At 46.2% G+C, this 27,199-nt stretch overlaps 10 protein-coding genes across 10 annotated transcripts; 4 read left to right on the top strand and 6 right to left on the bottom strand.

Annotated features, from left to right (window-relative positions):
• Window positions 1-49: 49 nt before the first annotated feature.
• Pmar_PMAR020859 (hypothetical protein) lies at window positions 50-3,391 on the bottom strand (the record flags this gene model as incomplete). Its single annotated transcript, XM_002782237.1, has 11 exons — window positions 50-253; window positions 302-352; window positions 394-497; window positions 551-707; window positions 794-873; window positions 925-1,012; window positions 1,070-1,151; window positions 1,198-1,284; window positions 1,708-1,821; window positions 2,242-3,232; window positions 3,265-3,391. 11 exons carry the CDS (start codon window positions 3,389-3,391, stop codon window positions 50-52), a joined length of 2,085 nt encoding a protein of 694 aa, XP_002782283.1.
• A 261-nt stretch (window positions 3,392-3,652) lies between these two features.
• On the bottom strand, window positions 3,653-4,015 carry Pmar_PMAR020858 (hypothetical protein; the record flags this gene model as incomplete). The annotated part of the gene is made up of 1 exon (XM_002782236.1): window positions 3,653-4,015. The coding sequence occupies one exon, from the start codon at window positions 4,013-4,015 to the stop codon at window positions 3,653-3,655; it is 363 nt and encodes a 120-aa protein (XP_002782282.1).
• A 177-nt stretch (window positions 4,016-4,192) lies between these two features.
• Window positions 4,193-5,042, bottom strand: Pmar_PMAR020857 (hypothetical protein; the record flags this gene model as incomplete). The annotated part of the gene is made up of 3 exons (XM_002782235.1): window positions 4,193-4,239; window positions 4,394-4,880; window positions 5,001-5,042. 3 exons carry the CDS (start codon window positions 5,040-5,042, stop codon window positions 4,193-4,195), a joined length of 576 nt encoding a protein of 191 aa, XP_002782281.1.
• A 127-nt stretch (window positions 5,043-5,169) lies between these two features.
• Window positions 5,170-6,365, bottom strand: Pmar_PMAR020856 (protein ad-004, putative; the record flags this gene model as incomplete). Its single annotated transcript, XM_002782234.1, has 4 exons — window positions 5,170-5,304; window positions 5,383-5,500; window positions 6,047-6,203; window positions 6,254-6,365. 4 exons carry the CDS (start codon window positions 6,363-6,365, stop codon window positions 5,170-5,172), a joined length of 522 nt encoding a protein of 173 aa, XP_002782280.1.
• Window positions 6,366-7,248: 883 nt separating this feature from the next.
• Window positions 7,249-10,135, top strand: Pmar_PMAR020855 (hypothetical protein). Its single transcript, XM_002782233.1, has 10 exons — window positions 7,249-7,503; window positions 7,551-7,807; window positions 7,857-8,018; window positions 8,060-8,207; window positions 8,473-8,968; window positions 9,016-9,168; window positions 9,223-9,383; window positions 9,432-9,628; window positions 9,681-9,866; window positions 9,917-10,135. The coding sequence occupies exons 1-10, from the start codon at window positions 7,263-7,265 to the stop codon at window positions 10,112-10,114; spliced, it is 2,199 nt and encodes a 732-aa protein (XP_002782279.1). The 5' UTR covers window positions 7,249-7,262; the 3' UTR covers window positions 10,115-10,135.
• Window positions 10,136-11,509: 1,374 nt separating this feature from the next.
• Pmar_PMAR020854 (hypothetical protein) lies at window positions 11,510-12,051 on the bottom strand (the record flags this gene model as incomplete). The annotated part of the gene is made up of 3 exons (XM_002782232.1): window positions 11,510-11,527; window positions 11,555-11,634; window positions 11,679-12,051. The coding sequence occupies 3 exons, from the start codon at window positions 12,049-12,051 to the stop codon at window positions 11,510-11,512; spliced, it is 471 nt and encodes a 156-aa protein (XP_002782278.1).
• A 734-nt stretch (window positions 12,052-12,785) lies between these two features.
• Pmar_PMAR020853 (hypothetical protein) lies at window positions 12,786-14,056 on the bottom strand (the record flags this gene model as incomplete). Its single annotated transcript, XM_002782231.1, has 1 exon — window positions 12,786-14,056. One exon carries the CDS (start codon window positions 14,054-14,056, stop codon window positions 12,998-13,000), a length of 1,059 nt encoding a protein of 352 aa, XP_002782277.1. The 3' UTR covers window positions 12,786-12,997.
• A 1,938-nt stretch (window positions 14,057-15,994) lies between these two features.
• Pmar_PMAR020852 (conserved hypothetical protein) lies at window positions 15,995-23,194 on the top strand. The gene is made up of 18 exons (XM_002782230.1): window positions 15,995-16,092; window positions 16,620-16,760; window positions 17,309-17,439; window positions 17,484-17,572; window positions 17,620-17,683; window positions 18,163-18,273; window positions 18,331-18,463; window positions 19,687-19,859; window positions 19,903-19,948; window positions 20,366-20,415; window positions 20,465-20,583; window positions 20,691-20,829; window positions 20,912-20,983; window positions 21,193-21,314; window positions 21,366-21,464; window positions 21,832-21,925; window positions 22,476-22,646; window positions 22,851-23,194. The coding sequence occupies exons 1-18, from the start codon at window positions 16,020-16,022 to the stop codon at window positions 23,043-23,045; spliced, it is 2,022 nt and encodes a 673-aa protein (XP_002782276.1). The 5' UTR covers window positions 15,995-16,019; the 3' UTR covers window positions 23,046-23,194.
• An 822-nt stretch (window positions 23,195-24,016) lies between these two features.
• On the top strand, window positions 24,017-25,042 carry Pmar_PMAR020851 (hypothetical protein). The gene is made up of 6 exons (XM_002782229.1): window positions 24,017-24,128; window positions 24,182-24,310; window positions 24,366-24,427; window positions 24,481-24,563; window positions 24,606-24,712; window positions 24,754-25,042. Exons 1-6 carry the CDS (start codon window positions 24,029-24,031, stop codon window positions 24,783-24,785), a joined length of 513 nt encoding a protein of 170 aa, XP_002782275.1. The 5' UTR covers window positions 24,017-24,028; the 3' UTR covers window positions 24,786-25,042.
• Window positions 25,043-25,860: 818 nt separating this feature from the next.
• On the top strand, window positions 25,861-27,180 carry Pmar_PMAR020850 (conserved hypothetical protein; the record flags this gene model as incomplete). The annotated part of the gene is made up of 8 exons (XM_002782228.1): window positions 25,861-25,954; window positions 25,999-26,093; window positions 26,139-26,260; window positions 26,329-26,446; window positions 26,503-26,625; window positions 26,669-26,755; window positions 26,803-26,901; window positions 26,977-27,180. 8 exons carry the CDS (start codon window positions 25,861-25,863, stop codon window positions 27,145-27,147), a joined length of 909 nt encoding a protein of 302 aa, XP_002782274.1. The 3' UTR covers window positions 27,148-27,180.
• Window positions 27,181-27,199: the final 19 nt, after the last annotated feature.

Below are 27,199 nucleotides of genomic sequence, written 5' to 3'. Positions count from 1 at the left end.
TATTACGAGTCCTTTACATTATGCAATTCACAATCGTGATAGGAAATTGTCATGATGCGTAGTTTGTTAGAGGAACATTAGGAACACCACAGCCGAGCTCTATATCGGATACAGCAGTCGAACCACTAGCTCGGATGGGTGGGGAATCTGGTGTAGCGTTAGAGCAACCGGCCTCTGTCTCCGCCCTGGGAGATGCCTTTCGAGACTGACCGGTGATCTCTGGAGGAACTTCTACCTCGAAATCATTAGGAACCTAGAAAACGAATCACTGGTTTATGATAGAAGGTGGTGTAAGGCTTACGAAATAAGCAAAAGTACACCAGATGCAGGGCACTGAATACGCAGCAACAACCTAGGAAAACGTAATAGGAAATAGAAGAAGTTGGGCCTTACCACGTCCACAGTGTTGTGTCGACGTGAGGCGATGATGAGAATGCCTTGGAGTATGTTGAGTACCAATGCAAAGTATTTAATGGACCAGTGCTCAGCATAGCGGACTAAAATTGACATGTCCAGGGATCGAACCAAGGACCTCCAACAACAGGCTTACACAAGGCGCATGTAACAGTGATAACGTAGAGCATATGGCCCGAGAAGATGAGGTCACTGCAGCCTCCAGAAACGAATATACGTGCGAAGATCTCGCCAGCCGTTGTCGGCGGGTTGAAGTTTGCTTCGGAGCAATGCTCAGCTGGACCAGGCAAGATCTGAGGGAAGATACTCGTGTACACGCGTGCTAAAACCCACAACAGTCCACTCAGGCCACCAGGAGACGTACCCTCCGTGGACTTACCGTGAATATGAAGGATGCCAGCCTCGCATAAGTTGCCAAACTCGCCACCACCGTCCAACGCCATAGAATGTTCATCGTACCTGAGTCAAACGACATACCATCGGGGAGCTATTCCAAGCTATTCCACTCACGGAATGGGAAGGGGAAGAGTAAAGGGCGTAGGGCATAGAACACACCCATGAGAACTGTAACATACAGGATGATATCGCCAGGAGCCGGCTGAAAGCAACGAGATTCGTCACGCGCCACGAAATTCCAAACAGCCAACTAGCCTACACTCCACTCCGCTGGCTCAGGGCCGAAGAGCTCGAATAGAATGTCCACAACGGGGTTGCCAGGACGGCCATACGGACCGTATCTGAAGGGCACCTTGAACACCATCGACAGCAGTAGAAAGTACTTACACACCGTACTGCCCAGCAAGCATATAAACACAGTTATGAACCCAGTTGTGAATCAGAAGTGTTATAATGAAGAACACAATACCCCACCTGACAATACAACCAGTACTACTGCACCACAATACATCCTGCCTCATTCGATCGACCACTAAGAACCTCTATCCTCAGTAGCACTTAAAGTCATGGCTATTACCATAATCATTTATAATGATGTATTGTTTATGTTGTATTATGATGTCTATAGCCATAGTGACCATTTGTAGTGATGTTACGATCATTTATAGTGATGTTACGATCATTTATAGTGATGTTACGATCATTTATAGTGATGTTACGATCATTTATAGTGATGTTACGATCATTTATAGTGATGTTACGATCATTTATAGTGATGTTACAATCATTTATAGTGATGTTACGATCATTTATAGTGATGTTACGATCATATTTTCTCGAGCACAACGATCCAAGCAGAGAATAACTCGTCTATGAATGTGATTTGCTATAACTCACCATGCACCCTTCTTGAAGATGGTCCATTCAACAGGCCATGCTAGACGCATATAGTCCATACGAGATCGATTGAATCGCTTCACACTAGCAACGACCCTCGACCACCATAGAGATCTTCCATTAGACGCTTCCTCCAAGGCAGCACGCGATGTCGCTACTACCATTAAAGTCTGTCCTTAAACAAGGGCAAGGGAGAAACAGAAAACACGACAGTCGATCAGAAAATGGCATTCCCACGGTTTCCGCTTTTCTAAACTGCCTACAGTAATTGCAGTTTCACCCGTTTTACGTGAAGTGATATAATACTCTGGAAAAAACCGATATGCGTCGTCAAATATATTTTTCACTAGCCCTTTTCATATCACAGTCGTGAAACTCCATTGATTCCTACTGGCTACACCACCACAACTGGCAGTTATACTAACGTAGACAAGTCCCAATAACACCACTACGCTCATGAGTAATAATGCAGGAAACAGTAGGAATAGGAATGACAGATCAAACTACAGAGGAGTCGACTCTTCCACCCATCACGCGTTCTCAAGGTACGCGTGCTTCAACGGGCTTATCACGTCGCTGCCCAACTTAGCTTTCAAGTGCCTAAACGCCTCTCGCGCTGCTTTCTCAGAAGTAAACTCAACCAGTAGGTTACGACCATCTCGCCGACATCTAAACTGGCCCAGCCAATTTCGCAATCTCTGGTAGATCTCGCCTCGTAAGCTCGCAGCGGCGGTCCCCGTCTCCACCACTATTCTCGGACACTCCTGCGGGTCGAAGTCAATCGTATAAGGCAACCGAGTCGACGGAGGCTCCATTGCAATAACTTCACTCAGTGTTGGATGTGGTCTCCTTGCACCCGAGAGCCACCTCAATGTGACCACCCCGTCACTGTCAGCGACACACTCCAGCCTGTAGTGCTGTTGGGCATAATCCAACAACAACTGTCTTCGCTCCGGGTCCTTAATCTCTGGCAGAGACATGGAGACCGGACGCTGGACCACTGCTGTAGTCAAATGCTTCTCCATAGAGGCTAGCCACTCAGCGTTTCTCTCCGCCACAGCCACAAGGTCGCCCGAGTAGTGCTCATCCGACCCAGTGTTGTCACCAAATGCGAATGCTAGCCGTAATTGCGCTTGTCGCATTTCCCTCTCGCAGTCTTCAGTGCACTCAAGCTCCTCCGGGACCGCATTCACATCCCCCGGTAGAAGGCCACACGGTCGTAGTTCCCTACGCCGACCACAGGGACACGAGACCGTCACCGTTGCCTTGCATTTAGTATTCGGACACGGTCCATCGTGGCACTTCTCATTGCAAGGATGTCCACAAGATGGTCTCGGCTTCAGACACTTCTGTTCACACACCTTCCCCTCAGGCAAACAGGGAGCACCATGGCAGACCCTTTGGCACCAGTGACGACCACAAGGGAGCATCTTCCCACAGGGAGCCCCACAACTAACGTTAGTAACATGGCAAGGTACCCTTCTCATAGCGCCATGACCACCACCACACTCCTTGTCGACCAATACTGTGCACAGAGGGCATGGGCCATAGTGGCACTTCGAGGGACAGGGATGACCACAAGGCCGAGGCTTCGAACAGGGCCGATCACAGTACGGTGGAGGAGTACCACACGGAATGGGAGGATCTCGAGAGGCATGTCCACAATAACAGTACTGGGTTTCATAGCTGACTCGTGCGCAAGGTCTACACTTCCCGAGATGACAGGGGTAATCGCAGTGGTGCTTGCCACAGTTCAGAAGTTTACCACAGATTTGCGTACAGAAATGTGCATCGGCTCCCCCAGGGCAGCACACGACGTTACACCTGTGTTTTCCACACGATTTCAACGCATTGCATTTCTTATGGCATTTCATAGGGCCGTCCATCGTCGTAGCCTCCCAACAGGGCATGCGTCTTCTTGTTTTACCACAAACACAAGTGAGCTCTACCATAACCTCGCACTTCTCATCGTCACATGGACCGTTGTGACATTTTCTCGGGCACAGATGACCGCACGCCAAAGGTTTACCACAAATCTTCCCACACGTAGGGAAAGGGTCAGTGCACGAGACCCTCGAGGCCGCCCCAACAACCGCAGTAGTTTTACCACAAGCGCATCGCGTCGCCCCAATGACTTTAGGGTCGTAAGGACAACTCGGACAAGGGCCAGCATGGCACGGTAGAGTGCAATTATGGTGTCTGCATGACAGCTCCTTTCCACACGTATCCCCACACGTCCAAGAGCCCTCCGACAATGCAGAACACTTGATCTCCTCCGCCCTGTGCTTTCCACAATAACATGATACATTCTTCGAAGTCACTTCGCATTCGCCACAGCTACCAGCATGGCATATCTTCGGACACGTATGGACCCCACAGGGCCTCATCAACTTGCCACATACTTCCCCACAGCTCCACCCCTCGATATTCTCATTGCACTTTACCCCCTCCTTCACGCGCTTCCCACAATGACACGCAATTGCCCCTATAACCACTTCACATGGAGGACACGGTCCAGGATGGCACATGATCCTGCACGCATGCCCACAAGGCCTTTTCCTTTGACATTGCTGTCCACAACTATGCGAATCCAACATAGCTACCCCTCCTTCACAATAACAACTGATCGCCCGAGCATCCGTATGCTCCTTCTGGCAACCCGGACACCTGAACGTTGCAAACTCACTGTGAGCCGAGGCCGCCCATTGCTCAATGCACTTAGCATGGAATATGGCCCAACACCCATCGCGGCACTGCCATATCTTCGCCCTTCTTCCAACTCGGTTCATGCATATCATACATTCATAGTGGCCCTTACCCTCCAACTGCTGCAACAACGCGTCCACCAGCTCACTACCAGTAGGGTTAAAACTAGCATTACGTCTCCTTCCCTTAAACCGATTCCTCTGAGCCCATTCGACATGCCCCTTCCCGCCAACTTCACCACCACCCTTGGTGACACCAGTGCTGTCCCCTGTCACCACAGTTGGCTTCCCAGCGTCATGATCCCTCTCCTTGCGACGTGCCCGCGATTTCTTTTTCTTTTCCACGCCCATTCCCTCTGGTGATGAAGTCCGTCCTTCTCCCTTCCCTCGTTGACCCGAACCTTTGCCCCAATACCCTCGTCGACCACCTTTGCTCGGCACACCATCAGAACTGGCATCAGCGCTAACCTGCGAATCATTCTGAGAAACCTGAATCGCTTCGCTCCGCCTGCCCTTGCCCTTCCCTCCTCCCCAATACCCCCTCCTACGTCTACCATTCGCCGAGCTGCTAGTATGAGAGGGCCCAACCGGCCCGTCGCATGCCATAGACGATCCGTTGGCTTCCGACATTTGAGAAAAGGACAGCTTACTTCAACCAAGCAGATACAAAACTGTTGAACTCAAGGACGATCACGGCATTTCAACTACGTACAATACAACAAGCAAAGGAACAGTAATTGGTATTGTCCAGAGGCCCTCAATGAGCCTTAGTAGCGGTAGAGGTAATCTTAGCCAAAACACTCTGAACGTTGGTGGCGATGTTTTCTATGGAAACACTCTGCAGCTCCAACACTTTGTCCTCACCAAAGTGTTCTCGACAGTCGTCAAGTATCTAAGCAAAACGACTCTACCACGAATCGAACCGGGGACCATTGCGTGTAGATTCAAACCCATCCCCACAACACCATACCGTCTGGAATATTTCGCACTCCACATTCTCCTTTATCTTCGCTTCCGTATAATGACGTTGCTCTAGACGTGACCACAGGGCCTCCGTAGAGCACCGCAAGACTACTACTAGGTCGAACCTTAGCAATCAACAACGACAACAGTTTTCTTTCAACTCCATGGAACAGCACCCCATATCATCACAAACCTCTTCAATGTCTGCCTAACCCACTGAGAGATATTTAGCCCCGTGGCAGAGAAGACCCGAGGTAACCTCGATCGATGAATTTGAAAAAAGAGCTTTCCAATTTCCGAGCGGGAGCTCGAATAACAGTATAAGTTTTGAATACTACTTCAACATAAAGAAATCGAAAAAAATAATTTCGGTAGATATTGCTTGAAATCACCACAAGTATATTCCCCCACAGTTCCCAGTCAAAAAAGACCATCGTATGTCCGACTGATTATTTCCATATATTTCACTCCCCAAAAATTACCACTTTCGTTCGAAGTTTGAACGCATTCAAGTGTTGAAGGATACCATCAACTTTATGGCGTCAACTATCAACACATTATCAGCTACTTTGCCGTTTACTTGGAGGTTGCATTTAAACTTCAAACATAATTACCAAATACGAAGTAAGTTTCCTCAATAAACCAAAACTACTACAACTACATGCTATTACCATTCAGATGGGAGGAAATCCGGGGAGTGGAAATCGACCACGACATTCTCCTTGCCGAAGACTCCAAGGCTCTCAAGATGCTCCTCAACAGCATCTTCGTCGAAAATGCTGCAGTTATGGTCATCATCCCACTCACTGTAAAGGTGCTCAGCCGCAACTAAGAAAAGAGAATCTTAGGTTCTTCCTACAAAGATACGAATGAGGTACTTGTTTTGCCAAGTTCGATAACCCGACACGAACCCATAGCCGCAGCTAGCTCTTTAGAAAAGGTAGTTTTGCCTACACCTGGCGTACCTGCTACCAGTACAGAATACGGCATTAATACGTGGAGAAAGTGAACTACGCTGCAAAGATATGACCTTGGGCATGCGTGCAAAAGATTCTCTTCAACACGAATAAAGAACTAGAACTCAAAAAATTCGATTAATGTTGGAAAACTATCCATATAATAGATCGTACACATGACACACCCCATCCTCCCGAAGTGACCCCACTCAGTACCCTAGAGTAACCCGAGGTAACCACGTCACACCGAGAGGTCCCCGGTTCGATCCCCAGTAACAGCACATCTACCTGTTGCTTAGTTATCCATGTCCCCGCCAGCGCTGTGAACTGTTTCGGTATCCACAACGCCACTCCAACAGCTGCCGAGGCTATCGATGATCTCATCGGGGATAAGTTTACACATCTCGGCTACCCAACCGGCTTGGGCTCGCACGCTTACGGGTCCTCGGCCATCGACTGCTCCTGTGCCCCTTCACTCGAGAGTAGGCCATGCATATATACTACCACCAGGAACTCCACTTAGCACATACCCATCGGACAGCCGTATCCTCAAGAATGCGAAGAAAAGGGACGGAAGAATAGTGACAGGTCCCGATATAAAAAGTGACGCCATCTGTTCTCCGCCCCGACCTAGCGGCGTGTTCAATAGACCTTCAAGAGCCCACCCAGGATTAGCCATCACATGTAAAACTCGATCTTGGGAGCGCACTCAGGAGGGAGAGGCAGTCTACTAAACCTCACCCCATAGATATCATCGAGCGTTGAGGAACTGCAAGAGTACTCAAGATATGAAAGATTCAAGTTCGCCCAGTCCCGGTAGTGTGGCACATGAGGAGGACGATATTCTTATATAAGGCGGACTCCTTGAAGGGCTCGATCCTTTATCAGTGTCGTCGGGTTGAACCTTTATCGTCATCAGTTTATTGTTATAATGTGGTCCCAGCCTCCAGGAGGAGACGGAGGCCCACCACATTACAACGGTAAAGGAGGAGGGCCCCCGCCGCCTTGGTCTCCTCCTCCTCAAGGGGGGACCGATTCGGCAACAGCAGCAGCATTGAATCAATTCCGCAACTTGCAACAGGCCCCCCAGCCGCCCCCACCAGCGGCCTTTGCAGCCATGATGGCCATGGGCAAGGGGTTCTTCGGCAAGGGCAAGGGTTGGTCAGGGAAGGGTAGTCAATACACCTCTGCTGTGATAATGAGGTAGCCTTTACCTTAGGCAAGGGGTACGGCAAGGGCTTCCCACCACCACCACCCTCGGGTCATCCCCCACAGCACATCCCTGGGGGCCGTGACACGAAGCCCCACATGGCCCCGGACCATGGTCTTCAGGGCAACTCGGGGCCATATGATAGAGTCCCTCAGCAGCCCGACCCTAATGCAAGTGTCTTCCACTATCAAAACAAGGGCGGTGGCTCTCATTACGATAAGCATATGGGCGGCCCCAACAAAATGGCCCAGCCCCATGTCCTCCAGGTAATGCTGCCCTCGGGGGCTCATTGAGGTAATCACATGTCCCCCTTAGGCCAACCTGCAGCATCAAGCGGCAACCACTGGTGGGTATGGTGGAGAGGGTGGGACGATCAGCGGGCCCACACATGTTGGCTCGTCGATCCAACAAGAGAATCTACAAATGATCGGCCTCCAGCGGACGAAAGAGCTCCGACCAGGGACGGAGCTCCGACTGGTAATATCGTACCCTTGGACCCCTTTGTGCACTTGCTGTAGGTATTGGCCCCGTTGCCAAGTACCGACCCAGGTGCCACTAAGGAGGGCGCTGTGGTACTGAAGGCCCATTCCAAGGTGCCGGACACTTTCGCGAGTGCTGAGATCTTCGGCAAGGAGTTGGTCCTGGGCAACGAGTATGTTATCAGACGTAATGTTTGGGGAAGGGTGATACTTGAAATCTCAGCATCTAGTGTTGGAATATATGCTCGCTCTTAGGAGTTCCATCTACAGTTTAAAGAGTTTATATGTATTAGGGTAGAGGTGTTCAGAAGCCAATAAGAATTCCCAAAATTTTATCCAAGTTCTCATATTGTCCCCGACACATGTAGTTGGCAATGGACATATTTTCTCACATTGTCGTTATCACGAGTCATTGCTCAAAACCCCGATGCCTATTCGTTTCGTCCTTTTAGCTGGTTCCCAACTAGCAGTGTACACATGGCACGGTTGCTGTGTGGAGCTCCGAGGGTCAACAGTTCAAGAATACGATGCGACCAATGCTACTATGCCACACTACTTCAGCGTAGCCTCTATCATCGAGCAGAGGCGGAAGCGTGCAACAGAGCTCGGCACTGCTATGTGTCCACCACCTAAGGTGTTGGTATGTGGTTCCTCGGCCAGTGGGAAATCCACTCTTGCGTATATGCTGGCGAATTTCGCACTACGGAAACACCGACGGCCGATTTTCGTGGAGTTGGACCCTCGATGCACTGGCAGTTTCCGAGAGCTGCCTCATCTGCCGGGCACCATGAATGCTACTATATTGGATAGTAGTTGCTATGAGTTCGATACGGAGCCCACCGCCACGTACAAAATCAGCCAACCACCGAAAGATTTGAACTCATTCGAAGCGGTTCAGTCGGGCGGAACGATGGATCAGTTGTCTAATAGACTGGGGAGGAGCTTATGGTATCACATACCACACCAATGTGAAGTTCCCTGGACCCCTATGATAGGTACTTCTATGGCTATAAGCATTGGACGGATAATCCGCAAGTGTATATCTGGTGGTGCAAGGTGTTGGCGGAAACCGTGAAGGCTCGTCTTAAGCACGCTGCGGTACAGCCTAGTACTGGTTCGGGTATAGAGAAAATGAGTGGCGGCCCTAAGTAGTAGAGTAGCGGCTGTGCTCGGCTGTTGCCTAACGGCTTGGTGACCATCAGGAACATAGCCCGTTCTGGTTTGATAATCAACGCACCGGCTGAGCCTTCGACCGAATTGCTGAAGACTATCATCTCGGCATTCGAGGTTGACATTGTATTGGTGCTAGATGATAATGAGTTGTACCAGGACCTGGCCTCACACTATGGTGACGATGCTGCTGGTAGTTGGTCGGGTGTATTATGAGTGCTGTCTACTGGAGTCCCCTCAGGTGATGCTGCCCGATTGCGGTCTAGCTCGACGAAGTTAGCGAATGACCCTGTGGCTAATATGATCTACTTGGACGGGCTGGAAGCACCGGACCAGGAGGCCAACAAGGAGCCCAAGGTTGAGGTTGTGTCCTTGCCCAAGTCCGGCGGTGTGGTACCAACTGATGCTGCTAGAATGCAATGGCTTAATACTAATAGGGTAGTGGGTTCGTAATGGTGATTCTATCACAGTATTACTGCCTTGATAACAGGTTCGGGATTACTTCTTCGGTGCAATGCGTGAATTGAATCCTCACAATGTTACTGTTCCTTTGAGGACTGTTACGTTGTGTAAGCTCACGCAGGCCACTCCACCTGCTGTTGAAGTGTGGAAGGGCGATCCGGCAGAATTGAAAGACTCCTTGTTGGCAGTGATAGTCGCGCCCAAGCTGGAGGATGTAAGATGATACGGAAGGAGAACTCTGTGGCTATAGTCTCGAATTTTCAGGTGTTCATTGGTAACATGGCTGGCCTCGTGTGGGTACGATCAGTAACCTACGGTGATGCTGGTCTGATGCTTGGTGGTGGAGATAAGAATACTAGTAACGCTGTGTTGCAGCTGTTGTGTCCAGCACCGGGACCACTCATTTCCAACTACTTACTCGTTGGTGATGTTAACGGACTTAAGTACTTCGAAGGAACGTGATCTTGTGGAAGAGGCGTATGTCTTTGTATGTAACATAACGTTTCCTTACAAAGAGGCGTTCTTGTTGTGATTATTGGACCAACGGTTACGTATATCGTCAAATCCGCGAAACACGGCGAAAAGGCTGTTCCAATCAACCCGCTATAGAATGGCCACAACGAACCAAGTGCGACTCGATGAGCTCATAAAATGACAGATTGAAGCACATCTCTCGTTGTCGTCGTGAATTATGATCACTGCTGGGTCATCATGAAAGTTTAATGATACTGATCGTTGAGAAGTTGAGACTTGCACATCCATGCGGCATTTGTTTTTCACTTCTGGCAACAACCAGTCAGATTGAGATTAATCGTCGAGGACTCGCAGTCACATGCGTACACCCCGAATTGTTCTGCTGCTGAGCCTCCTTGTTACCACTAGGGAATCGAACTGACCCTCCTAATCGTAGTTCGGACTTGTTGGTGACATGTGTCGCGTCAGAGGACGATTGTGTGATAATATTGTGCCTCGAATTGGTACAATGGTCGTATCACGAGTAGTGGAGATTCCCTCATTGGTGTATCTCTGAGCATCTACCGTGGGAAGAATTGTTGCTATCATTTAAGATGGTGCAAAGAAGAGCCCTCCCAGTGGTGGTGTGCTGTAGTTCCTGCATCATTGACTTTGGTACCGGTGCATGGTGGGTGTCACCACGTTACTTCCTCGTTAGCCTGGTTACCGATTCGTTTAGGACGGAGAGATGAGATCAGACCGGAAGACACTTCAAGTCGCTTAAATGAGTAGCAATAGCTTTCGAGTGTCCTTGAGATTAATATATTCTGCGCTGTCGACTCTTGTTGCTGTATCAATAATTTATAGTCCGAGACTCTGTCATCTGAACTGTTTGACATATAAACGCTAGGCTCATTCGATAATACTTGATAGAAAAGCGGCGTCAGAGAGACAGACATACGACCATCGTATAGCATGACTATCAACAACATGAGAACTGAAAAGCTAATAAATTCATATTCACCGATTTGGTTACAACAGTCAGCAATTCTACAATGTACTCATGCAACAGGAGATAACATCACAAGTTAACGACGAGCCGCTCATACTCCCGAACAGCATTGGCTTCAAGGACATCGTCAAGATCAACCGATTCGCCTTTTGTAGACACGCCTTGGACCGAGAGCTCGCCGCGTGAATCCTCAATTATATCGCGTATGCACGGAACTCTTTTGAGCTGCTGTCGCAGTTGGCTCGAAAGGAGGCCTTTAGGCCACAGGGAAAACTGATAGGGAACAGTGACCAGAAGCGTAAGCCCAGGGTAGTAACTCCGTGGAGGTCGCACAGTATCTTCCCGCCATACTCCACCGTTACATCAGTCTCAATCAAATAGGGACTCTCAACCTAAGACACTTCAACAACCTGAACTAAATTATATTTAATAACTACCTCAATTTGGCGACGACGTTTTTTAACAGAGGTGAGCTGCTCTTTGCGAACAGAGGACGGTATGGACTCCATAGGCGTCTCTATAGGCCAACATCAGATAAGCCATCTCGAGTACCCCGCGTACTTGCAAGTTCTTCAGCATCATTGGATACAGTGCTCATGAAGGAGTCCTCACGGCGATGGGACTTCCTCGAAGAGCCACTTTTACTACCTTCAGCCGGCTCGTCGTTCTCGGGCGTCCCAGTTGAGCTTCCCGTTAAGAATTTCGCCGAGTTTTCCCCTTGAGCCGTAGTGACATCCAGTGCGCTAGAGGTATATAGAACTGTCTTGTCGTTGGTGTTGTTATCGTCGGAGCTCAGTGCCATGTGTTGGAGCTGTTTATGCAGGGCGGCCACCTTAGTGTTAAGTCCCGCGACTTCCCTATTGAGCTTGTTGAACTCCGTGACCATCAGGTCCCTCACCGCCGCAATCTCATCAGAAATGTCCACGAATGACATAATTTCACAACTGCAATAACATTTTTTCCAAAAAAAATATCAAAAACTTTGGAAAGATACTAAATTGACCTAGAAATGCTGCGGCTAGTCCGGAGACATAATTTTTCTTTTGCAGATGTGCAGTAGCATCATAAGCCCTCTTCTGTAGTATACTTAACCGGAGAGTTTACATACAAAACTTCAGGGTGATAATAGCAGTAGTAAAGGAGTTGCGACTGCCACACATAATATTAGTTCTTGAGATTGCGCATACTGCAAGTGTATAGAAATTTCCACTCTACCACAACACAGTATATTCCTATCCTCAAGGTCCGAACCAAATCCAATAAGTTTATTTCAGAGACATCTATACAGCTTTGACAATCCTGTCTAGTGAGCTTATATACTCTCAAGAAACGCATGTAGTTCCTCCAGCTTACCCTTCCCCGTTTCTAATTCAGTCAATGACCTCTTCCTACACAAACCATATGCTAAACCAACCGTTTGTTGTCAAACACTATAGCAACTACTGACTCATCTAAGGGGCGCTCCAGGACTGTTCTGAACAGTTGGTATAACTCAGCTACCTTGTGAGAATTCCTAAAGCCCTGGTCGGGAACACTTCAAACGACTTCAAATACGGGAAGGAATTTCTTAGCCCAGTTCGACACACTACCAACACCAAGAGAGGTCATTAGAATCACTCGTCTGTATTTTCAGGCCCTATGTGGTTACTAACTCAACAAGTAGTTATTATCCCCCAAAACGCGTTAGCTGCAGAATTACGCGGTACTCCCATAGCTTCGCACCTCAGCGACCCTCACCATAGCTCGACGATAGCAGGGCACTTACCGACAGATTTACAATAAAATATGAGTGAAAACAACAGCGATGATGATGATGAGCATAAACGGTCACGAATCCACCACCCCACAACTACTTGGGAACTGCTACAAATTCAAAGCCCCTAGCAGTATTTGAGAACCTCATCGAGATTTGCAGAGCAGATGGTATCACCACCGACTGTGTTCAGAACATCACCCAATATTGCCACATCGCATTGTAGAGCAAGGTCAGCTGAGTTGCATACCAAATATTTCAAAGCGGCCGACAACACTCGGGCACGAGTTTTATCTTTACCGAGAACGTCAGTGCACTTCTCAAGGGCCTCCAATATAGCAGGAACCACTTCTTGTTTAGATAACATAGTTACAGAAAATTCGTCTGTCAAATCAGCGTTTAAGAGTATCTGGCAGACCCCAATAACAACAGCCACACATGGATCGTTAACCAAGGAGCTCAGCATCCCCTCCCTATGGAGTAGAACTGCTCTTGAGGCGACTTCACCGCAACCACTGGCCAGGGCACCGGCGCCTTCTGCCCTCAGTCGCGGCGACGACTCATCGAGCATCTCAACGACCGGTGAAAGCTCCTTCTCACTGATGTCATCCATGTCGGGGGCCTCTGGGATAGTTCCCGCAGATTCTTCTTCGTCTTCAAGTTCCTTCTCGGAGGAGAAATGCTTAGTGGCTTGTCGATACACTTCGTTAAAAATCCGTCTACTGCCTCCATGGCAACGAAAGCACACTCTGACATGGTCACGACCGACACGGAAAAAGTGGACCTTCACAGTGGCTTTGTCACCGTTCTTATCGTACACTTCAGAGCAGAGGCAAAAATGATCCTTGTGGAATTCGAAGTCGCATAGATCCAATTTCTTTTCGAAGAACTCGATCAAATCGTTAGCAACTTCACAGGAGTCACTCGAGGTGATATTGATTGTCGTAGCGGGGTAAACATACATAGGATCCTCAGGGGCCTCAGGGGCCTCTCTCTCATGCTTACTTAGCTGATGAACCCCTGTAGTAGTCAGGGGGAACTGCTTATCGGTAGTAGACGGTATCAACCCAATAGACGTAAGTATATCCATGTCGAGAGCCACACCTCTGGTGACCTCACCATCGTCACCGTACATATCAGAGCACCCAACTTCAGCTCTAACGTCGTTATTGAACTTGTCAGTCATTAATGATTTTGTTATTATCGTACAATATAGCACTCTCGCACAACGCGTCGAGCGATACAAAAGCGCACGCCATTCTAATCGATTGTGTCCTCAGATGTGATTTACATTCTTGCTATTTTGGAGTACTTTCTCGAGTACGTCGTTGTGAAACAAGGCCGCAAGGACCCATTAGTGGAGAGCTGGCTTCCTTAGAAAAAGGCAGAAGTTCCTTAGAAAATGGCAGAATTTTCCTTGGAAAGTATCCGAGGGCGAGCGAGATTTTGTCCTTAGATTGTACCCTGTAGCCTTACGATTTACCTTTTAATTTGTGAAATCTAATCCTGGGAATGTTCTCGACACTCAGGCGAGGTCGGTTAAACACGCCGATATACTTGTCGAATGCCTCTATAGTGGAGGGAAAATCTCCCAAACCAGTGCACGCGACTGTGTGTGAGAAAGGGTATAAGGAATCATCGCTGGGGCTCTTGAAGGAGTGATACGGACTTAAAGTAGATGCTCACTAGTTTGCTTGTGAAATGCGAGTATTCATCATTATCTTCTGCCTCCTGTTGTCAGGATTTTAACGTGAATGTTCTACCTGGGAGAATTTGAGTATGTCTGGGATCGTGAATTTACGGTTTTTCTATCAGAACTGCACTCATTCCACAGTAGATTCAAAGAGCTCACTTGGTTACAAAAAGTAGTATTTTACGGGAGTTTGCAGTGTTATGGGGAATACGCATGACGAAAATTGTGCGACCTTAGTTGGGGATTAAAACACAAGCTTGATTTGCCTTAAATTTCATTCATTTTAAATACATGATGTAAATAAAAATTAAGTTAAGCTTAGTTTGAGCGGTATTAGTCACACAAAATAGACGGACAGTCGACGGAGCGAAGCACAGAACTGATGACCACTGGTCATTGACCAGAATTGATCCTCACAACGAGGCTGGGAAGTTACTGTAGTAATTCCTCTTAGAGTCGTACTGAGATCACTCGAGTTCGTACTATTGATAAATTGTCGCCAGGACGAAACCAATTTTAATTCACCATTGGAGATTTTCTATAATTGCATCTTATTGATTATAGTGTTGTCCTTGAGTTGGTAGGATTCAATAACGGTGATTCAGGGATTTTGGTGGGCCGTAAAATACTACGCCTCAGAGGAATGTGTTATAGACCTCTAAGGATCAAAACGGCTATAGTTTTGCACTGTAATTGTACTTTTGCAGTAGATGTTGCTTTATCAGGCGTACAGAATAAGACGCCATATTTTCGAAGGCGTACAGCAGTGTTAAAATATATGCTTTCTTTTCTCGGTTGTTGAGTCCAGAAGTTTCCTCACTAATTATATAAGTTTACATAAATCAATAAGAATTTCTCATAATCTTCGCGCTGTCACTAACATATGTGGTTGCTTAGGTGCATATTTCTCCACACTGGCGTACAATTTACAACTCCTTCTTAATAGTGTTGGAAAATATGCATTTGGTTGACGATATATAAAATTCTGGGAAAATTTTGGAAAATTGTTCATGCACACTCCTACCCGATTTTGTATGTAAACTTGTGTATGATTAGTGAGAAAACTCCTGAGCTCAGCTGAGGGACGCGATCATATTTTCCAGCACTGCTGTTAAACTCTTTGTCGTTTTATCTTGAGAGTTGATTTTTATTGTAAGATTTAATAGTAACGTAATTCAACTGTGACAAGTTTAGATTTTCATTATAAATTTTCGTTATACTGTACGCGCACTTTCACGTGAATTTCACGATTTCACGACTGCTGCTGATATCAACCTGAAATTTTGTATAAGAATTTTCCGAAGATGATTAAATTTTTTTACACCTTTTTTTGGATTTCCCGGTAAATTTGCAACATACTTGAATTTTCAGGATGAAATTTTCTTATAACACTTGGAGTAAAATTAGCACTGGAAAATAATTCGATTTTATAGGAGGTTTATATCATTCATACTTTATGCTAGATGGCAGCGGTGCTGGATATGAAGTCCTAAAATGGGCACTTATTGTGCTCCTGGTCTTATGCTCTGGTAAGCATAGGATTGTGAAAGGCATTTTTTTGTGAAGTAGTCGGAAGAAAATTCGCGTTGGGTGATAAGCACATGGTCAACTACATGTGTTGTTGACAATAAAAAAATTTTGAGGAAATTTTGGGAAAATTTAAATAGTTTCTAAATATTTCTACCCTAATTGGTATGTAAAGTCCTATTAGTGAGAAAACTCCTGAGCTTGGCTGAGGAGAGCGAATATATATTCTTCTAACACTGCGTTTATGAGTTTTCAACGACTTTTTACGTAATAACATATCATCAGTGATGATGGTTGTTCCATACACCAATGGTAAAGTTCAAGAATTTAGTATTTGAGCATTGCTGTTGGTGATGGAGTTTATTGAATAAACTAGAAATAGAAAATATAGATTATATAGTTATTAGATATATAATTATAGAAAATCCAAAGTATGAATAAACTTTATTCATACTTTGGATTTTCTCGTAACGAGGCGCGTGAGTGCGACATGTGTTTTGGAGATATTGATCGAATTGATACTTCTCAGCGATGTTCTCCGGCCTCACACTGGGGTTTCTATCGCTTGATAAAGTTGGTCTGGAGATTGTCAAGGCAGGCGCTAACGTTAAGCAAGCTAAGTATGCGAAAAGGATAATACCGATACGGAAGGATGGCAATTTGTTGCTGTGTAGGGTGCTATGAAGTTCATCGAAATGCAAAACTTATGGAATGCGCATTTTTTACTATGAAACGATCTCATCACCCTAGTGATATGAAAAACACTAGTGAAGAGTATATTTCACGACTATTGTATAGCGCTGCGAATATCGTTTTTTTCACAGAGTATTACGCCACTTTATGTTAAACGGGTGAAACTGCAACTACTTCATATTAATCTAAGTTTCACTAGTCGGGACGTGCGATAGTGAGGATCTTCCGTGTGGTGTCTTGGTCTATGCTGCTATTATCATCAACATGGTCTGTCTGGAGTCACTCCATTACTAGGGAGGCTTCGTCGTACAAGCGATTTGAATAGGAGTTTGCTCTGAAAGTATTCATAACAATATCAGCCATATAATGGAGTTTCACCCTAGTGATATGAAAAAACGTATTTCACAATATTTTCCCGTGGAAAATTTATCGTGTTGTTGGTCGCGTTTTATGTTGAACATGGAGTAATATGTCACTTCGCGTTAAACTCCAGGAATATCACCTGATGTTTTTCCTCGTATGCAGGCACTTTATTATTGGGAAATGTTGCGGTGAATTCGCTACTTTCTATTATTATGGCCGACATCACTGGTGGCCTTTTGGGCTTCGTCATTTCAACTGCAATTATCCTGCTTTTCGGCGAGATACTGCCGCAGGTTTGCGCGTGGTTGAGTTTTCTCATAAGAATGATTTTTATCAGGCGCTGTGTTCGCGATATTCTCTGAAAATTGGCGGATTTGCGGTTCCGGTAGTGCGAGTTTGCATTGTCCTGCTATATCCGATCGCTAAGTGAGCATATGAAGAATTCTAAGGATTATTTTATACGTGTTATTCAGGCCTATAGCATTGACGTTAGATTGTATCCTGGGCCGTGATGTTGGTACTATACATTCACGCTCGGTGAGTATGGAACGTGTAAGGGTTGTTGCCCGATGTGATTTGAAATTTACCTTTGTAGTAGCCTTTTTTCTTGGACGGCCTTGTTTTCATCTTCTCTGTTTAACGTGAAGCTGTGTTGGGATATATGTTCAATTTTCTTCAGCTGAGCTCAAGAGTTTCACATAAGAATTCGGGTAGGATTATACAGAAACCAATGAGAATTTTTTTGTCAAAATTTTCATATCTCAGTTGGGCGTGTGCAGATTTTTCCCATACTAGTGTGAACGGTTGAGTGCTCGTCGTTGGAGGGAACGATCGTGCTTCTATTTTTCATATCAGTGTTGAAATATATGGTCATTTTCTCACTAATCGTAGAAGTTTGGGTAAAAATGTACACGAGCCGATTACAATTTCCCAAAATTTCCTCAGAATTTTCATAGTGTCACCAACACATGTGTTTGACCATGTGCATATTTCCTCGCACTGGTGATGTTCCTCAGGAGTTATTGAAATTGTTGGCGATTCATGTCGATGAGAAAGCCCTAGATGACGAGACTGGCAAAGTGATGCAAGGAGCTTTGAAGACTCTGCATGAGATGAAGGTCTCTCAGGTGAGGTCGCCAGTAGTAGTGTTGGTGTTATGGTCAATTTTACATTTTTTCTATCAGATTATGACTCCAGTTGAAGATGTGTTTATGCTACCTATAGAAGCAGTTTTGGACTATAAGACTGTTACGCAGATTTTCCAATGTGGATTCTCCCGTATACCGGTCTACAGCGGGACGATGAACAACATCGTTGGTAATATCTATGTAAAGCATTTCGCCCGACTACTGCGAGCAGTATGGGAATATATGTTTGGTTTCCTCAACTGGGCTCGTAGGTTTGCTCACTATACTATGAAGAATCACACGATTTTGGGTATAAGTATACAAAAATCAACGATAATTTCTCGAAATTTCCTCCAAATTTCCATATTCCTAGCAACACATGTAGTTGACTATGTGCATACGCTGAGTGCGACTGATCGTAACGAGCCCGATGTGTTTTCTATGCATGTGTGGGTTAAGTCCTTGTATCAATCCACATCTGGTGCTAACATAGATATATTTTTGATGATAATGTCTATGTAACACCCGGTTTACGTGAAGTGGAGTAATACTCTGTGGAGGTCTGATATGCGCGGTATGCGGTGGTCCATGGAAAATGGTTTCCACCAGTATTTTTCATATCACTCGAGTATTGATGATATATAATATCGACTGTTTTATATATTAAATGTACAGTATTTGTATGTATCTTTTTATGAAATGCTACTCTATGGAACAGTTCGGAGAGCAATACTCGAGTGATCGATTCAAAGTATTCAAAATAGATGAGGAAATGAAAACGCTGAAAAACCGGGAAACTTGAAATATCGATCTGTTGAATGTCCCACCCAGAGTAGAGCCGACTCGGGAACACCTAGTGAGCTTGCGGACAGTGCTGGAATTTACTCCCGGGAGTAGTGGAACTGGGAAAAATAGATAATCTCCTTCTGACAGTGACCATGCCGTGATGCATGAGTGCAAGGAGGATCTGCTCATGTCGTGGTTGGATCTTTGCAGCGGAGCGACGCATAGGTCTCCAACCTGGCCTCTGTTATAGACACCTTTGACTGAAATCCATATCATAATGTGCTGAACTAACAGTTCATCGCTTGTGCGGGCGAAAATGAGCGGGCGAAGCAACAGTCATACCTTCGTTATATTTTTTCGCTGATGAGCAATCAACGGGGGACGGAATGATACCCTGTTTGTCTTCTGAATCGCCCTGGTCCGGTCGGAGTTCTTGCTCACTCACTCACGGACGGACACGAGTGTTGGTGCGCAGCAACATAAGCTCCGCTCGCTCCGCTCGCTCCGCAATTACATATCTGGAATATGTGATTCGTCCTTGGTAGAGAACAACTTGATTTCATAGTAATATATTATAGGTATTTTAGCGAGCAGTGATATTCACAGTATTGGTTTGTTTCTCTGTAGGGGTGCTCTTCACGAAAGACCTCATTCTTGTGGATCCGGACGACGCTACTCCACTATCAGCATTCCTGCAGATCTTTGCTCGCTCTATGGAAGTGCTTGAGGAGAATCAGAGTGTTAGCAGTGCGTTCAGAAGGTTCAGATCGGGTGGTAGTCATATGGGATTGGTCAGAAAGGTGGGAAGGGATTCTTGTGATCGGAGACAAGTTTTTGTGTCAGGTTGCACCGGCAGACACTGGACGGTCTGCTAAGCGAAGTTTAAAAGGTAAGAAAATGGTGTCGGTGGTCGTATATGGTTTTATGTATATCATAAGTATATATAGTTTTAACATCATCCTGGAATTATCGGAGTTTCACCCTAGTGATATGGAAAACACTAGTGAAAAATATATTTCGCGACCACTGCATAGCGCGAATTTCGCGAGTTTTTCACCGAGTTTTACGCCACTTCACGTAAAACGGGTGAAACTCCATTGCTGTATATTGGTATAAGTATATTAATATTGATCGCTTTATACAGAGTTTTTAACGTTGCTTTTACGAGGAGGTGAGATCGCCTGGATGTTGATTTCTGATCCTGCCAGATGATATTATGATCATAGCTATATGTAATTGTTAGTGCACACGTATTCAGCATTGAGGAGGTGTTTGCTTGATGTCGGAGGAAGTGTTGTTTTGGTAGGCTCTCCTGCTCTACATAAATACAACAGTGGAGGAACGAATACTACCCAAGTAAAGAGAATCTGAGTTGTCCTATGATGGTTATGGTGGTCATCATCAGTCCTCGAGCATGATGGAGAACGGCCGTGATGATCCTGATATCGAGCTCGTTGGGGTGCTCACTTTGGAAGATATTGTGGAGGAAATAATACAAGAAGAGATTATAGACGAAACTGATGTGTAGGAGATTGCGCGTTGAATAGTAGAGTTTTGGTGAACTTGAGATTGATCCTATAGATTTTCATAATTTTTTGTTGTTGTGTATTTGCAGGAGTTGGTTATGATAGATACGTAGATGTCGATAATCGTGTTGAAGTTCCTGGTGACCGCTCGGGCCTCAATGAGCAGCGTCTTCGCTTACTCAATGCACAGCTGCTAGAGGAGCCGTTGACCGCTGATGAGATAAGAGCTCTATCTCTCCATTTGGTAAGTTTAATCAACAAATACCAAAATTGTCACTAATTATCGCTCTTGTTAATTCTTGTCTTATTCCTGTTCGTTTCCTCAGTTGCATAATCAGCCGAGTTTATCGCAGCATCTGGACGAAAAAAGTGTGGAGTGGATGCTGCAAAATGCTGAGGTGACGCGCGCCCTCCAATGAAATGCTCTTCTTGTTCATAGCTTTACTCGCGACCTTGGAATTCTTTGGAATTATGATTTTATGGCATGTTAATATCGTATCGATTATGAACGCCAATCGATCGGAATATTTTACGCTGGTTAAAACGGTATCGAAACATGAGAATAAGCATGTCTTCAATAAGAATCGACTTTCCTGCCCATGCTCAGGTGCATACTTATGACAATCAACATCTTAGTAAGATGAGACTACTCGATACGAACGCAGCTATACGAATAGAAAGCACGCTAGGCCAGGGTAGTGGTGGCAATTCTCCTCGCTCTTTTGAAGGGTGAGTGATATCTCCCTCTCTGTGGGCAGAGTAAGGTGTATGGGGTTTTAGGGACGATTTGTGTATCTACCACCGAGGAGTGGAGACGGATGTTTGCTGTATAGTTCTTACAGGCCGACTTGCAGTACTTGCTGGTCATGATAAATTCAGGTAGTAGTATACCTTTATTTATACATTTTGTTGTTGACTATTGAGATGATTTTTATGAAGTATATAAAATGACTTGCTACGTTCCTATCGTTTGTTTTCTAAGGTGTGTCTTTATGCGCGCCATTGGGAATAGATCAGCTTGGTATCATTGCTGATCACCGTTCATAATGTTAGTACAGGGTGTCGCCAAATAAAATGTGGTATTGTCGGTAACTTGCAGAATTCACCGAATTTCCCAGTGAGAGGTAGCTCATTAGAAAGATCTTGGCGAGCGCTTTTCAATGGTATATTTGAATTTCAAATATACTCCATGATGCCTTGTGCCATCCAGGCAATAGCACATTCTTTGGAGCACTCTGTATCTCAGATCTGAGGCCGGCGCGTTCTCTGTGTTGGCGGTAGAAGCGCTCCTTGACAACGGATACACTCCCGACTTTTCCGCTCGAGTCGGCAGTGAAAAAGTGAGTATCATGTTTTTGATGGGTGTATGCCAAAACCATGCCGCGATGGATTGGAAATTTGGAGGCTTATACTCGTTCCTATGAGTTACTAGATCTTCGGTGCGAAATGGCGAAGATTATGTGATAGTTAGAAAGTTTTATTTGCAAGCTCATAGAGTAGTGGGATGGGGGATTCGATCCGGAGTGGTTTCGGGTGACAGCTCGGAACCTTGACCTACTGAGCTAGTGAAGATGGTGTGTGCACATTCGGAATCTTTCTATTGAGTTGCAATATTCAGAGTCGATTATATAGAGAAGTAGTATGGAAAGGGTACTGTGATTTTTAAGAAAATGGCCGTGATTGTGTCGGGATCTGTGCTCGCGTTCGTACGCATTCGCACAAACCGCGGCCAACTGCAATATAAACTTTGCTCCGCAACTAAGAGGTGTACCGATGCTGAACGGTTCACACTTGTACTATATGTGAAAAGTATTTCTCTCTGTTGTTCGTTCATTTGTGTGTGTGTATACTGTAGGATGTTCGTGGTTCTTTATTAAGGTAAGTTGTCAGGTACGATGTATTATGATTAGTCGTCCGGTATATAATGAAGCAGTGAAATACAAGCAGACAGGTTTGTTGCCATTATCGATACCAACACTCCGACAACCAAGACTTCTCGAGAAGGCAGGACCAAGAGCTTCTTCTATCAAGGTGCAAGGCCGAGGAGCTTATGCTCAACAGGTCAGTTGGGTTTCAAGTCTGGAAGGGGTGAGGCACCTTTAGGAGTGTCACACTAATTGTGAGGCTTTCGATGTGAAATGTGAAGACTGGTATTTTCCACCGTGCGGAAGAGATTTTAATATACATACGCTCATTATGATCGTATACTTGTGGCCTGGTCTCGCCTGTTAGTTCAACATGCTATAATGTTGATTCTGTTCTTAGCTTATTCGACAGCAGCAGAGGATACTCCTAAGCCAACATTTCGTCCGAAAACGCAGCAGTGTCCTAAATGAGCGACCAGCAGTGAGACGGAGTAGCTCTGCTGATAATTTGGTGAGAGAAGAAGTGAAAAACGAGGAAGAGATAGATTCGAAACACAGAGCAGCAGAAGACACTCGCAGCATGGACGGATTATGACGGTGATTAGTGTGACATCGTCTTGGTAAAATTTGTCGAGCTCATCAGTTGCTCATATGCAGCTGGCTCCGATTTTGTTATGGTATTGGTATGATACCGTACTTTTGCTATGAACATTTAAACTCATCGTCAATCTCGTACGTCTGTCACATCTCTCAATATCAATGTGATTCACGACTTGTTGTTGTTGTGTCCAAGTGGTTACATGCAACTTGGGAGCAGCCAGATGTTTTCAAGGAGTGGTAAGGAGTCCTTACTAAGGAACTTCCGTTTCTGCCTTCCAAAGGTTGAAAGTCTCAACCAAGCGGGATGGTGCACTGTTCCTTTCGAATCCTCGTTCAAGGGAGGTGCTGCTGTCCTGTTATCGAAGGATGTTCGTTGCACTGGTCTTGTTTTGGAATCACATGACGTGGTTTGTCTTTGAGCTTGTTAGTCATCAAAGTTAACCAACTGCTACTGTTCAGCAAAACGGCTATATAGTAGGACGTCATGCATTTACTATCACTGCGTTTTTGAAGTACTGATATTAGCTTTGCGATTCGCATAATGTGAATCATGAGACCTACGATGCTCCGGATTTTTCACGGCTCGTGGTAGGGTCCTGACGGTATGTCTCGAGAGAATTGCATGTTACCCTGCCAAGTCGATGTGTCTCGTTGATCACTGGTCCGTGACGTTCTCATTACCTTATCTCCACTTGGAGGGTGGAGGCAATAATTGGGTCACTCGATTTCTCTGACACAGACTGACGTAATGATGATTTTAATACCTACTCTTCCTACTCAAGCCTTCCGGTCCAACTTTCCAATTCCCTTCTCCTATGTCACTGTGACATTGTCACAGCATCCGTCGAGTTTCTAAGAGTGGTGATGTTCCTGCTGATTCTAGTAAACGGCTTGCACAGGCCGAACTCGTGTCAATCCAAACCCCCAATTTCAACACGCTTTCTCATGAGTTGTGATCTGTTATTACTTGTCGTCTGAATGTCTTCCTCTGGGGACCATCCCCCGTCGGAACTGTCAGTAGAGCCTCGGAGTACGAGGACGATTGATGTGGGTGATGATTATGCGGAGCAAATACGTGGTGAGTACTCCATACAGCGGCCCTCCTTGATATACAATAGAAGTACTCCATAGGGAACAGGCAACCGGGTGCATCGCTGAGATCGACCACATCATCATCTTCGCAATCAACGGCATCATCAGCAACATCTTCACGAGCCGAATTGGACGAGGCAGAGGGGCATGTCTTCGGTTGGGTACCAGGTGAGCCGTTATCATTATCGGTGATGAAAAACAGAGTTCGCAGCTTACCCCTCAGAGCCGCGAATGTTCGAAGACCAGCGAATTAATGCTTGCGGTATCAAAGAGGGGCCCTGGTCGGTGAGTGAATCACGGCGCCGCATTGCATCCATTGAGAGCCGTCATTTTCATAGTTCGAGGAAGAGTATGACTTGGAGAGAGCTCATCGTCGGTATGGCAAGAACTGGACCAAAGTAATCCGGTCCCATCGATACAGGTAGGATTTGTTACGTCATTGTTTGCGTATCAACTTTCTCAGGAAATACGCCTTCGCTGGTCGATCGTATTCGTCTATCGTCTGCAAGTGTGATCGAATGCGACTACAGTTGAAGATGAGCGAATCACGTGAAAGGCATCGTGCCCACAGTATGAGATCTGGTACGGTTGGATTCAGCCCCCTTTCTCAGGGAGCAAGACGAGCTCCCGAATATGTATATAATACGTAAGCTTTACTATAATGTATACGGCATATCAGCCAGACCGATCTGATTGACTCGTTTACAACGCGTTACAGGTTTCAATGAACTGAGGCTCTCCAGTTTCTCTGACCAGAGGACTCAGGCCCAGTGGTAGTCCTCAACGTTGTACCTCCATGTTGAGTAGTTCAGTGCTTTACGCCCTCCCTCCCCCCAACACGGAGTCCTCGCGTATAGTGGGAATTTCGTCATTGTATTTAACCGTAAATTCCATGGAATGCTTTTGTAATCCACGAAATCATGTAATATACGAATTATGAATTACGTGATTTCCCACGCTCCTGAACCGTAATTGAGACTTTGGAAGCTCGAAACGTCAACCCGCACATCTATACAGCGGGGCATCGCTTGCAAGGATCATCATGCGTCTCGTGAATCACGAGTCGTGATGACTCCCACAGCTTCTGCGAGAGGAAATGGGCTCCCGCTGCACTCGCCGAGTGCAGCTGCAGAGATGTTTTGAGTTTCTTTCGGAATTGATGGAGAATTTGCCCATCGCCCTACATCTGCACGTATTTACATCTGCACGTATTCATATCCGTACGTATCGACATCTGTACGCATTTACATCAGTACGTATCACTTGCAATAGGCTCCAAGTATTTCTTCATCCGAGTCTGGCGACGCACTAGACGCCTCTTGGTTCGATGATGGAACACATTGATCGAACCTAGATCAATGTGTTGACTTTAGAGCAACGGCACCGTGTTCTCCTTGATGGCAGTGGGCATGCTTGGATATTATAACTCCAATGAGTGATTGCTCTCCGTTTGATGAGAGGTCTCAAATTTAGTCGAGGACTGATGTAACGGTTATTTTATAGGTATTAGTGACCAGGAATCAGATTTACACAATCCGATGGGCGTGTCCCGTCTCACTGCTGCGGATCACTATGCTTCTCCTCATCGCCTGACCGATTAGCCAGGAGCCACTACAGCGGACTAGAACTTAACTACCTCTCTCATTATACTTTGAAAGTATTACTTTCCTTGCACTTTCGAGAAACGTTATCCCTCAGTGTTTTGGATAGTAATTCTCATGCTTTCTGTAGCGAGGCTCCGTCTCAGTGAATCACTCACGGCTGCAGCCGGTCTGGCTTCTGGTCAAGTATTACTCCGCAAGGCCCCTCAAGGTGAAGGCAATACGCTTGTATTCATTTGAAACATAATCTTCTAGGCAGAAACCATGTTTACAACATAGCGTTCAACAGGCCTGAGGTCCGTAATGCGATTACTCTGGAAATGATGGCGGACCTCATGCGTGCCACGAAGGTGTGCAGTCAGCTGCTAAATTCCGGTGGCATCTTTTCGCTTCAGTATATCTCGGAGCTACCTCAGAGTGAATGTCGAGCCATTGTTCTCTCCGGTGAAGGTAAATCGTTTTGTGCAGGAAGGGATCTGAAAGCTTCCCGGAGCTTCACACCAGATCAGGCGAACGAGTAGAGAAAAACTCTGCGTTCACATTGACCACTCGACTCTCTGAGAAAACTATTACCATCCTGCTAAGGTACTTGCTAGCCATGAAGGAGGGCGTTAAGGCCATTCTCGGACTGCCCATGCCGGTCGTCGCGGCCGTACATGGTCACGCGATGGGCGGCGGACTCGAATTCACTCTTGCTTGTGACGTGAGCCGGCTGCATGGTTTCTCCTGTGTAGTTGTCAGCGTCTCGGCTGTGCATAGTTACGTGTGGCATCCCCTGGGACCATCCTGAGATTACCCGAAACAGCCTTGGGCCTCATCCCAGGTGTCGGTGGATGCGTCCTCCTCCCGCTCATCTTACCGCTCGCTACTGCAATGGATATGGTGAGGCCGGCGGAGTAGGTTCTGTATTCCTGCGGCACAACAGATATACACCTCTCGTCCAGTACCTGGCTCGGAGGCGTCGAACTTGGGGTTAGTCAACAGGTTGACCGAGAGTAATAGTCCCGAGGAGGTGGGGTGTTCACTCGATCCTTATCCTCGAATTATTTCACAAAGCAGGTTTTCAACGTATCATTAGAGCTAGCTTCGACCATCGCTGCCAACGGCCCCCTCGGTGTTAGAGCGGCTAAGAGGACTATCCGCAAGAGGCTTGATGAAGTAGGCTTGCATCAGATCATCTGATTCAGATGTCCGGCGTCACTTGAGCCAGTAGCGATGTCGAATTCTCCTCAGGAGTTCCCTACGTGGTTGGAGGCAGCGAGCGCCGAGCGTGCACCTTTGACGTTTACGAAGACCATCGAGCGGCACTGGATTGGTTCTCTGCGAAGACGCTCCACCAGCACCCTTCAAGGGGATGTGATTCATCCTCGTCGCTTACGTCTTGTTCAGCATCTACGAGTCTGAAAGCCGTTACTGTGGTACGACAGTGCTGATGTCGATCCGAGTTTCCCGTCTC

The sequence above is a fragment of the Perkinsus marinus genome (genome assembly GCF_000006405.1).
Source record: "Perkinsus marinus ATCC 50983 genomic scaffold scf_1104296939894, whole genome shotgun sequence".
In the NCBI taxonomy this organism is placed as follows: domain Eukaryota; phylum Perkinsozoa; order Perkinsida; family Perkinsidae; genus Perkinsus; species Perkinsus marinus.
The sequence above is the reverse complement of the archived record's forward strand: the minus strand, read 5'-3'. Positions and strand labels throughout refer to the sequence as shown.

Bases quoted from the DNA above. Each gene is read 5' to 3' on its own strand.
- Pmar_PMAR020855 (XM_002782233.1), top strand. From the start codon at position 7,263: ATGTGGTCCCAGCCTCCAGGAGGAGACGGAGGCCCACCACATTACAAC. The intron at 8,208-8,472 runs GTAATGTTTGGG...TCGTCCTTTTAG, and splicing joins CAACGAGTATGTTATCAGAC to CTGGTTCCCAACTAGCAGTG. The intron at 8,969-9,015 runs GTATCACATACC...CCCCTATGATAG, and splicing joins AGACTGGGGAGGAGCTTATG to GTACTTCTATGGCTATAAGC.
- Pmar_PMAR020852 (XM_002782230.1), top strand. From the start codon at position 16,020: ATGCTAGATGGCAGCGGTGCTGGATATGAAGTCCTAAAATGGGCACTT. The intron at 20,984-21,192 runs GTGACGCGCGCC...GCCCATGCTCAG, and splicing joins GGATGCTGCAAAATGCTGAG to GTGCATACTTATGACAATCA. The intron at 21,926-22,475 runs GTGAGTATCATG...GTAAGTTGTCAG, and splicing joins CTCGAGTCGGCAGTGAAAAA to GTACGATGTATTATGATTAG.
- Pmar_PMAR020851 (XM_002782229.1), top strand. From the start codon at position 24,029: ATGTCTTCCTCTGGGGACCATCCCCCGTCGGAACTGTCAGTAGAGCCT. The intron at 24,129-24,181 runs GTGAGTACTCCA...AGTACTCCATAG, and splicing joins TTATGCGGAGCAAATACGTG to GGAACAGGCAACCGGGTGCA. The intron at 24,311-24,365 runs GTGAGCCGTTAT...CTTACCCCTCAG, and splicing joins TGTCTTCGGTTGGGTACCAG to AGCCGCGAATGTTCGAAGAC.